This window comes from Lygodium microphyllum, chromosome 2 (assembly GCF_053477565.2).
Source record: "Lygodium microphyllum isolate KBCC chromosome 2, Lygodium_microphyllum_v1.1.10, whole genome shotgun sequence".
In the NCBI taxonomy this organism is placed as follows: Eukaryota; Viridiplantae; Streptophyta; class Polypodiopsida; order Schizaeales; family Lygodiaceae; genus Lygodium; species Lygodium microphyllum.
Genome location: NC_141136.1, coordinates 102,857,518 through 102,868,939, shown reverse-complemented (window position 1 = coordinate 102,868,939; position 11,422 = coordinate 102,857,518). Strand labels below are relative to the sequence as shown.

General features: G+C 41.6%; 1 protein-coding gene across 1 annotated transcript in view; it reads right to left on the bottom strand.

Annotated features, from left to right (window-relative positions):
* Positions 1 to 530: 530 nt before the first annotated feature.
* Positions 531 to 11,422, bottom strand: part of CPSRP54 (chloroplast signal recognition particle 54 kDa subunit) — a 49,521-nt gene continuing 38,629 nt past the window's right edge. Inside the window, exons 8-15 of the mRNA XM_087696767.1 lie at positions 5,718 to 5,820; positions 5,370 to 5,470; positions 3,393 to 3,530; positions 3,164 to 3,307; positions 2,949 to 3,024; positions 1,339 to 1,424; positions 1,121 to 1,246; positions 531 to 1,009 (exon numbers count right to left, since the gene is read on the bottom strand). Coding sequence (XP_087552893.1) covers positions 899 to 1,009; positions 1,121 to 1,246; positions 1,339 to 1,424; positions 2,949 to 3,024; positions 3,164 to 3,307; positions 3,393 to 3,530; positions 5,370 to 5,470; positions 5,718 to 5,820 — 885 coding nt within the window. The 3' untranslated portion in view covers positions 531 to 898. The remainder of the gene's footprint in view (positions 1,010 to 1,120; positions 1,247 to 1,338; positions 1,425 to 2,948; positions 3,025 to 3,163; positions 3,308 to 3,392; positions 3,531 to 5,369; positions 5,471 to 5,717; positions 5,821 to 11,422) is intronic.

Here is an 11,422-nt window from a genome sequence, read left to right as displayed (position 1 = left end):
GATGTTAAGTTACCTATACAAAATGATGTTAAGTTACCTATACAAAACATTACCTTTGGCAGGCCCTTTCAATTCCATTGGCTTGTTCAAAGAAGCTTCTAACTTCGTCTCCCAAGGTAAGAGAATATGAAATTTGATGAGCGGTGGGTTCCGCCTCACCGCACCTTGAGGTGCCAACTAGACACTGGTATAGCACATCCTTCAATGATAATGACTAGTTACACCTCGTGTAATAGTGAAAACTTCAGCAGGCTGAACGGCTTCCGCAGCACCGACTGGAATCAGCGATAAATTTTTACCGCTTAAAGTTCAAGTAGCAAAATTTTCATATTCAAACATATTACCATAATGTGAAGGCAGGTTTCATATTACATCCACATTGCACGTCCAATGCCTCATCGTCACTGTCGCTTGAATGTTAATCAGGTAATTCAAATGTTCATCGATAATCACAAAGCCTGACGTAGCTTTAAGGGCTCCAGAGGCCCAGTTTAAGTTGTATAATATAATACAAATCCTTTACGCAAATGTGTTATCATTGATCTTTGTATTAAATTCATTTCAACAATGTGAGAGTGCAAGGGAATTGGTTGTTTATTGCTCAAATAACACGGATGCGACACCCATGAACATTCGCCCAAGCTATTACCTGGAGTACTGCTCACCCCATGTAATGTTTCTGATCCTGGGGTCATCACAGTTGCAGAACATGCGCTGCCCGGTGTAAATCTATCCGTTGGGAGGGTCATCGGGCCTGGGCCATAAACTCATTTGCAACACAAAGCATGCTGAGAAATATCAGCACATTTACTGGCCAGCAATAAACTTCTCGCTCCCACGAAACCTTCACAGGAGATTTTGAGGAAAAGAAAATGGGGACAGCAGAGAGTTGAAGCTATCATTGCTTGGCACCAAAACCTCTTGGGACCACAGCACCTGAGCCAGCTGTAGCCAGCTGATTCAGCAGACCAGTGCGGTTCTTCTTCCTTTTTGCTGTACCTGGAGGAGCCTGGCTCCAAAACACACACGTCACCACATAGTGGCATTTCTCGTTGTGAATAAATGTGCCATAATCCTCTCTTTTCGTGTTAATTGACACAGTACATAGAAATACATATACCTTGCGTGCTCCCTTCAGCGATTCATCGAGGTTGTCAAGCCCAGGGATTGAACCGCCTTGCATGATGGACATTAGATTTTTCATCCGTGCACGCATTTGGAACAGTTGGGAAACAAGTTGACTGACCTATTTTATCAGCAAGCCTCAAAATCTCAAAGGATTCATTTCAACTGAAGCTACTTGACAAAAGCAGTGTGTCCAGAGATGAATATGAAAACCTGTTCTTGTGACCTTCCAGAACCCAAAGCGACCCTTCTCCTCCTTGAGGGAGACTTTGCCAATAGATCTGGATTTGCTCGTTCCTCTGCTCATTTAGATTTTAGTAAGATCAAAGTATCCTGTAAATCTTTATCGCTCCCTCCTTCCCAAGTAAATATTAGTAATATTTGCAAGAAAGATCCTTAAGCTCGCTTGACGATTATTTAAGTACTGAGATCACATATACTGAGGTCTGGTCAAGGTTGGCACTAAGTAGCTCTCGGAGTTGCAGTGATACAGTCTTCAGAAACTACATCAAAGAGGTACTATGCTCCTCCCACCGACATGGATCAGCAGCCATCTGCTCAGATGTGTGGAGTGGCAATGTCAATGTATGGGGACAGAATAACAGAACCCTGAGTTGTGCGTCATAACGAAATGATCAAGTAAAACTGAAACTCCATCTGGATTAGTGAGATTTTGGCTGCAAGATGGTCTTCTCAAAAAGACTCAAAGGAGAAATGGTAAGGCACATAAAACTCCAGTCCAGCTTTGGCTGTAAGGGCTTGAGGTAGCTATACAGCCAAAGCCACCAGATGCAACCCTATTGACCACTCCAAATTTCCCAAAAGAGGTTGACAAGAATAAGCAGTCTAGCTTGGCTTTCCCAAAAAGGAAATGCAAAAGTCGACTGAGCAGTAAAAAAACAACACCATTGCCGACAGTCTCAGCCATTTGGCTTGACACACCTCCATTGGTAACACTCAAAAGAGGTCTCTCTGATGCTAACACTCAAAAGAGGTCTCAGAGAGAATTAGGGAGCGTAGAAAGGCTTTCCTTCATGCTCTGGAGCTAGTCCTTTCCATTCAACTTTGAAGGGGAGATTCATCAGTCCTCATCCCCCACACTCCAACAAGAAAGTTCAGAGTTTCAGTTTTTGCTGTTGATATTTATGTGGAACTGCTATTATCAAAGTTGAAGAGTGATCAAAGTGATTGACCAATGAGCTGCTACTTCTCTATTTCCAGTGGAAAGACACTTTTATTAATACAAAGAAAGTGCCTATTGGGCTACAAACCCCTGTGAAAATAGCAGAACAAATGCTTATTAAATATCAATCAAAATGTTTTTCACATTATAGGGCATCTTGCAAACACAATCTTGCATATTTGAAACAAGTGGCTGCATACTCTGGTCATGTTTTTGTAAAGCTCTGCACATAAGGAATCAGAACGATGGCTATGATTCGTGCATTTCAAATGGATCCATTACATTTGCTAGCCTCACAGGATCTAACTGATTGGTAGAAAAAGCAGCCAACAGAGTCGACTCTCAGTAACAGACAAGTTCATCCTCCTCTCTTAAGCACAGTGCATGATGCATCATGATATTTGTACATGGTGTACTTTCATCAAACCATGACATCTAAACCTGAATGAAAATACCCTTTTCTCTTCTATGAAGACTGTTATGGCAGGCATTCAGCAACTGAGATTCAACTTGTCGACCTGTTTCGCTATGTGGACAACAAATACAGATAGAGAAACTAAGAAACCAGCTCAATAATTTTTAAAAACCTGAAAATACCAAATCCAGTGATGATGGATTTCGAGTTGCAAGTACAGCATACTTGGTGTCATGGAATTTATCATTGACTCAACGATCTTGAGACTCTTTTCAGCTTCGCGAATTTGTTCCGGACTCACCTGCCCAACACTTCAAGTCTGTTAGCTGGCTTCAATGTAATTTTGACAAGGTTGATTCAAAAACGCGTGAATTTACAATTCTGATTCTACACACGCAAACATAGTCAAAGACTTCCCTGTAGAAAAAACTATGCATTACCTTGCCCATCCCTGGAATCATGCCCACAATTCGATTCATAGGCCCCATTCGTGCTAGTGCTCGAGTTTGCTTCAGAAAGTCATTGAAGTCAAAGTTTGCCTCCATGATTTTTTTCTGCAATTCCTCTGCCTCTTCTTTGAGCATCTAAAACCCATTGTAGGCATTAGAGATGACATATAAGCAGTCCTATCAATGGCAGAAAAAGGTCCCATATGATTGGATAACTCACAACTTGTTCTGCCTTTTCCACAAATGACAAGACATCCCCCATTCCCAAGATCCGGCCAGCCATACGATCAGGATAGAACGGTTCTAACGATTCCATTGTCTCACCTTGACCAACAAATTTGATAGGCTTGCCAGAAACCTGCAAGCATATGGTTCTATAAGGTTTTGCTTGCTTAAAACACATTCCACTGATTGCTCCAAAGAGTGAACCCTCTAGACTGCATCTGCTTAAGGCCTTTGGAATTGCAATGAATCCTAAACCTGTAACAATGCTATGATTTATCGTCAACATCGGACACTCCTGAAACTTGCCCCTTTTAAGGTCAAAGCCTACAATGCATCACAAACCTCTCAAATGGAATGCCCCTAATGGACAATTAGGAAATGAAGATGAAACCTGTCAAATGGAAGACCTGAGCGTATGTGAAAATTTCAAGAAGCATTATTAATCAACAAGACACACCACATTTGGGGTTCACAAGATTGGAAAAGAAAACTTCAGAATATTCTAGGAAAACCTGAGAGGAAGTAAAAATCCACGGCACCTATTACAATGCACAATACATGGGACGTCAATGTGCAGGATTCCATATGGTAAGAAAATCAAATGCACTCACTGCAAAGAACTGTCTAGATGAGACTGATCTATCTTTTGTAATCTAAATCAATCATGGTCATGATTCCTGCGAACATTGACAAAATTAAGAGTACTTGTCACCTCAAATGTTGCAAAAATCCTATATTGCAATCAGTATAAACCAACTGCAAAGCTCAACATCTAGTCTGTGCAAAAAAAACATAGGAAAATTAACCAAGTGTGCAGTCTGGGCCATAGCAAACCAGGCAATCTTTGTAGAAAACCTCCACAGCTCCAAAGCATATTTTGCAATATTTCCATTGCAAAAGCACATCAAGAGCGACTGAAAGAGGCTATTCTCATGTTTGCCAAGTTCACCCTAACCAGCACTCCTGTAATGTGTCTCCAAAAGAAAGCACTAATTGAAAAGGACTCCAAAAGAAAGCCCTAATTGAAAGGGACCTCATTTCCCTTAACTTATAAGTTCTACTTCCACCATTTTGTCATCATGTGTATTCGAAAGTATGAGTGGCATGCACTACTATCCAAGGATTGGGAATAGCTAGCTGCTTCACAAATATTCGGTTGTGTCACTACCTTGGGTTTCCTACTAAACTCTAACACTAATCTCAAAACCAGAGATTCTCATGAGCTGTCCGTAAACCCTAACTGCAAGCAGTGGTTGGGATACTAAAGCAACATGGCTTTGAAGATATTAGTTCATATTTCAATTTTAAGTTTGAGCCTAACTCTATGTGGTGGGATGCAATACAAAAACTAATGTAGTGTTCAACTTAAATGGTGGAAGACTAAAGTCTAAACCTTGAAATAGGTGGTACATATGGATTTAATCTAAGCCATAAGTCCTGGTGGACTGCATCTAACCCCTATGTATTGATAGACTGATATATCTTGGCCAGAAAAGATGAAAGGTTTTCTTAGTCTGGTAAGGTGTAAGACATGAAAAGGCAGAGATTGATGGACAGATGCTATGAAAGGTTGAAATAAGTAAGTTAATGAGAAGGTCAATGTAAATAAAGAGAGACAGATAACAAGTACCAGGGCTAAGAGAACAAGGGCGTGGAGAGGAAGTAGAAAAGAAGAAGCAAATTGTATTGATATTATAAGGCCAAAATAAATGATGATGCTTGTAAGTCACATCCATGGCATAATGTACCTTCATGGAGTAAAATTTTGAAAATAGAACTGAAACTAAAATGGTAATACAATAAGCATTTTGCTCTCATTATCCTCCTATATGATGGCATCACCCCACAATCTCTATCATAGTGCAAGCAGCATGGAGTTAAATTGTTGAGGGTAACCACCAGGGGATGCCACTGCCATGATGTGCAATAATGGCCTTGATCCTCCTGTTGAGTGTACGAAGAGAGAGCATACCTCTTTCACACTCAGAGCTGCACCACCTCTTGAATCTCCATCCAATTTGGTTAATATAGCCCCAGTTATTCCTATCTCCATGTTGAATGCTGCTACCAAGGCTGTTCATCCACCAAGAAGAACTTGTTAACAGATATCATCCAATGTGCATCCTATCTGAAGCTGGACCAGACCATGATTTTGTTTTCTGCCATGCCATGAATCAACTATCAAATATCAACGGCTAAACATGTTTTCGTCTTGCCAGATCACATGCCTTTACTAAAAATTGGATTAATTGTAAGCTTTCCTGTGGTCCACTGCACATTATATATGCAGACCAAGAGTTATTTATTTCTTTAGTCTCACCTGCAGCTTCTTGGCCTGTCATCGCATCCACAACGAGAAGAACTTCCGTAGGATTTAGAACTCGTTTCATCTGCTTCAACTCATCCATCATACTTTTGTCCACCTGAAACAAATACCTTAATTCTTTGTGGTAAATGATGACATCACTTTCAAATATCTAAACCAAATTGAAGGTCTTTCCCAACTATCCAAACATTATGCTTCACCTTATATAAAATCAACTCACAAACCAGAGTCGTCCAAAATCCAAGAATGCAACCCATTAGATCGATTTAAGTTGTGACAAGACAGCAAATGTCTTCATGGGAATGTGATTAATCTTCAGACAGTGTGGTGGAGGAAAAGGACACAGGTTAAAAGACGGTAGATCTAACCTAGCCCTCCAGACAATATTTCCACACAATTAGGCTTTCATGGGAAAAGGCAAATTAATAGATCTAACATAACCCTCCAGACAACATTCCCTTGCAATTCAGTTGTGACAAGGAAACATCAACATTTTCATAGGAATGTGATTAATCTTTTTTTTTTGGTTGTGTGGGTGTGGTGGGTTGTGGTGGTGTGCACATCAGGGCACTCATCCTTTGGGAGATGCACCAAAACGGCCTCTACCTTTCTCTGATTAATATCAGAGTCCAACCTCAAAACCCAATCATCCAAGACCTGGTCGTGAACCAAATCAAATGCCTGCTGCCTGGTCACAATGACAATATGCAATAGCACCTTTGTTTTTTTTTTAAATCCTCATCATCTGGATTAAAGCAAGACAATAAATCTTGCTTCAATGCTAAGGTAGTAAAGGCATCCCATATTTCTCCCTCTGCAAATTTGAGTATTTGCTTGTGCTGAGAATTCACAAGAATTGAAGTCCCCAGTGACAAACACTAGTTTAGCATAATGTATACCCAGTAAATCTTGCCACAATTGGTGTCAAGAAGCAACCTCATTCGGTGCATACACACCCACCTTCCAGAAGGCTCATTTTCATACACGAAAAAAAGGCCCTGTACAACTTGGATAACCTTCAGGTCCACCCTCTCATCTCTAGTCAGCACAGCTGTATGCAGGCCTTGTCTTTCCATTTGATCCCAGGATTCTGTTAGTGGGACAATGCCAACTAAATGCTAAGCAAGGCTAAAATAGCCAAATTACTCCTAACTAATTGCATATCATCAGCACGACTTAACTTATTGAAAGCAACCCCAAAAAGGGTCAAACTAAATTATCTGTTTATTTTCAGTTTGGGTAGGACAAATGCCCACCCAAACTCTAGAAACAGGGCCAAGGGGGAATAGCCACTTTTCATCTAAATCTTTGGTATTCAGTGCCATTATTCTTACCTTTAGCAAGGTCCTGCAGCTACCAGAACCTGCCCGTGTTGTCTATGGCTACTACTGCATCCAGCACTCTGCTTCAGCCACAACTGTTCCAGAGCTAGGCACAAAATGTTCAAACCTCGAGACACAGGTTTTCTAAGCCCCACACAGATGCCAAGCCTATGCTGCCTTCGACCACTGCTAAAGCAGAAACAGAGGTTTTCCTAATCAGCATCCAAAATGCAGATACTTCTCGCACTTGAGTACCCCTCTCTTTGAGTGCTGGTTGGCTGCTCTCATTCAAGATCCACACAAGTTATGACAGACTCCATCCTGCTGTCTGTGGTGTCTTCAACTGTACCTTCTATATACCTTGGACTGCCTTTTTGAGTATCCTTGACCCCTATGGGCCCCACTACCACCTTCTATTTTGAGCCTCACAGTTGTTCCAGCTTCTTCAGTAATACAGGGACCGTAGTATCTGTAAGGCAGCCTGCCAATGAACCTTCTTAGGTTCACTCATGAAGCTTGCAAGTAAACCAACTACACAGCACAATCTGAGTATTCAGAAGCTAAATCAACAACCCAATCAACAGTCAATAGCAGGAAGCATTCTCCAGCTATGAATCTGTATGAGCCATACCCATCCACTTCGAATCTATTGGAGTAGAAAGGGTCTGATTCTCCTGCATCTCAAAGGTGGTCAAGAGCTCCTATAGACACCACTATTGGGAGAGAGATCCGCCTCTCAGTTTGCCATATTTCATGATCCAGGAAGAAATGAAGAAGCCCCATATCCGTCATCTCAAGCTTCTCATAGAGTGCTTCCTTAGTCTACTTGACCATCTCAGCATGGTCACCTGTCAAGATGAGATTGTCCACATAAATCACAAACATTGCATGCCCTCCTAATAATGTGTGGATGTACAAATTGGGATCGGATGTGGATTGCGGATACCCTAATATGGCTCGAAGGAATAAGTCTATCTTCTCATTCCAAGCACAAGGCTGTACACCTTACCATCTGAGGAAGAAAAGCCACGAGGCTGCTCAACATAGATCTTCTCCTTTAAGTCACCGTTCAAGAACACTAACTTGACATCCAACTGCTACGCCAACCATCTCCTATGACTGGTAAGAGCAAGTATTGTCCAAACGGTGGCCATATGAGCTATGAGGGCAAAAGTATCATGGAAATCAACACCTAGCCACTATGCAAAGTCTTTGGCAACCAACCATGCCTTGTGCTTGTCAAGTGTGGCATCACTTAGACATTTGATCTTAAAGACCCACTTGACTCCAATCACCTTCCAATTAGCCAGCCAAGGCACAAGGTACGAAGTTCCATTCTACTCAATAGACTCCAAACTCCTGCTCCATGGCCTTCCACCACCAATGACTAGACTATAATGCATGTCATCTCCCTATCCTACATGGCATAGGTCATCAAACCATAGTTAGAACATAGTGCAAATAAGCTTGGTAGAATGTGCTTAGTTTCTTCGAGAGCACCACAAGCCATCTTGCAATCGTCACTCCTCAAGAGGCCCCTCAATCCCTACATCACAAAGTGTCTCATGAGCCCAACAAGGAGAATGCCAATACTCCCCTCACCACTCTACCTTACCGAAGTCTTTGGAACATCCACTAGCTCTCCTCATTTGTAGATGGAGCCTCAAGAGACATAGGCTCCATACACACTGGCTCCGATGCCCAACTATCACTTGGATTCCAAGAATAGGGTGCTCATCAAACCCCCTCTACAGCAGGAAACTCAATGAACCACACATCTCGACTTGTATAGACATCCTGTGAGATGGGATCATAAATCCTATATGCCTATGACTAAGGGTTGTAGCCAATGGACACTTGTCTTCTGGAAGCCAACCCAAACTTATCCCTTTGCATTTTGGGATGTGAACATATGCATCACATCCAAATACCTTGAAATAGGAAACATTTGGTTTTAGTCCAAAATACGCATCAAAAGGAGTCATATCAACAATGGCAAATGTGGGTAACCAAAGTGACTGCAGAGTATGGATGCTGAATGCTGAGGGTAGATATTTACAATAGATCATGTGTGTATAGCCAGCCAGAGCTCTCTCAACCTACAAAAAACTGAAGTGACTATGACCCCAGCAAGGCCTGCCATGAATAAGCAGCAAGAGAAGTGAAAATCTGATCAGGTTGGCTAGTAAAAAACTGGCCAACTGATGCTGAACTGGCTGACACCATAATAAGCAATAAAAAGAAAATGCAGTGAAAAGCTGTCAGCCACGTGGCATAAACTGTCTGCCCAGTCCACACTGTCCGACCTGCCAGGAAACGTGCCCAAAATGCTGGCAACTGCTACAACAGCTGCTAGCCTACTCTTGAACATGGAACGATTGCATAACCTGCCCTAAACTGCCATGCACATGCCTGTGCCCATCCTTCAGATGACCAAATCTCTAACAAGCAGCTGCTCATAAGGAGCAACAGAAGCTACAAGACATGAACAAGTATTTTGCATACACAGTCCACACTGTCTGACCCGCCTGGAAACATGCCCAAACTGCTGGCTGGGAGCAGTATTTGCCTTTGGTCGAGTATGCATACAATAATACTATGCATTCGTCAACAGGCAAAGCCCCTTTTGAAATTGTTGAAGGTGGTAAAAAGGTTCCTCCCATTTTGCATACAAAGGATAAGATCTTTCAGGCAGATCAGTATGTGCAGAGTATGGGTGAAATGTATCAGAAAGTTAAGCATGCCCTTGAAAGGACTCGAGCAAAGCAAAAGAAAGCTGCTGATCATCACCGTCGTGAATTAATATTTTCACTTGGTGATTGGGTACTGTTGCGGTTTGAAAAGGCACGCTTAAAGAAGCGGAAAGGCAAGGAAAGTCTTTTCACTAAGCTTAGTATGCGATACTATGGGCCTTTTCAAGTAACAGAGAAGATTAGTGATGTCAGCTATAGGCTGAAATTGCCTGACAATTGGAAGATTCATAATGCTTTCCATGTAAGTCTTCTTAGACCTTATGTGGGTGATGTGCCAGAAGATACGCCAGCTGAGGAACAGCCCGAAGTTGAGAAACTTGATGAAATTCTTGTTCCAAAACAGGTATTGGCACACAAGGAAAGGAAAGTGAAAGGCAAAGTTGCTAGAAGGTATTTGGTTAAGTTCAGAACTATCCATCTATAGATGCTAAGTGGATGGACGAAGGTGAACTTGCAGAGTCACCTAATGTGTTGGAACTTTACCTTGAAGCATTTCGCTTGCAACCTACCTTGACCCCTTGTATCTCTAAGCTGAAATAGATTGTCAAAGTGACAATTGCTCAAGAAAGAAATTATGTACAGAAACAGATTTTGTACACGTTAACACTTATTGTGTCCATATGGTTTTCTCAGTGCTAAAGAAGTAAGTATTGCTTGCAAGAATATAGTTTTTACTTCTATTGAATTGAATACATGTTGTAACAATGGTTACTCGATCGGGCATGTATTTTGTAAATTGACTCGGTGGGGATATCATTTTGATGTACCGGCCACTAGATCTCTAGTCAGGGTGATGTGGAGTCATCAAATGAGAATCTGCCACTATGGGGATATCATTGTGGTGTACCGGCCACTATATCTGGAAACAGTGATGTGGAGTCACATGATGATAGTCTGCCATGTTTCACAGTTAGAACATACATGTGTTAACAGTGTGTTCAGTACACAATGTTGACTAATAGCATGTATGTGTTGTACATGTGCTGCTAGGTGTAAGTTCACTGGGTTAGCTAGAAGCATGTATAACATTTATGCAAACGAGGACGTTTGCGATTTCGAGAGGCACGTATGTCACAAGACTGTGACAACTATTACCTTTTTGTTGATTTTTTTATTACATATTTTATTTGGTTTTTCTTTTTGGAAGGATCCCTCTTGAAATCTAAACGCCTGAGTTGCATGGCCAGTTTGTGAAATGGACAGGAATGTCTAGTGAGTCAAGACTGGACAGTTAAGGTCCAGTTTAAGTCTGGAAGAGACTGATGGCACTGTAGATTGACAAGCCTGGAAGAGACTTGTGAAAGTGTATATGGACAAGTATGTTGAAGAACTAGCCTAGAAGAGACTAGTTCAAAGTGAAGATGGACAAATCTCCAAAAGATTAGTCCATGTGGGGTCATCAGTGGAAATTCACTTTCAGTTGAGCTACATTACAGATTTGGATGTAGCCATAGTCTGCAAAGACGGTTAGAAGACTAGTGGGGATGCAATAGAAGCAACTCCTAAAATTTAGGGAGTTACTATTTTTGGACCCCAGAATCTGTTCGCGTCATTATCTTCGTTTTTGTACGAGGATTAATCCTCTGGTCTGTGTCGAGGTCAAATTTTGAACCGAGGATGGAGA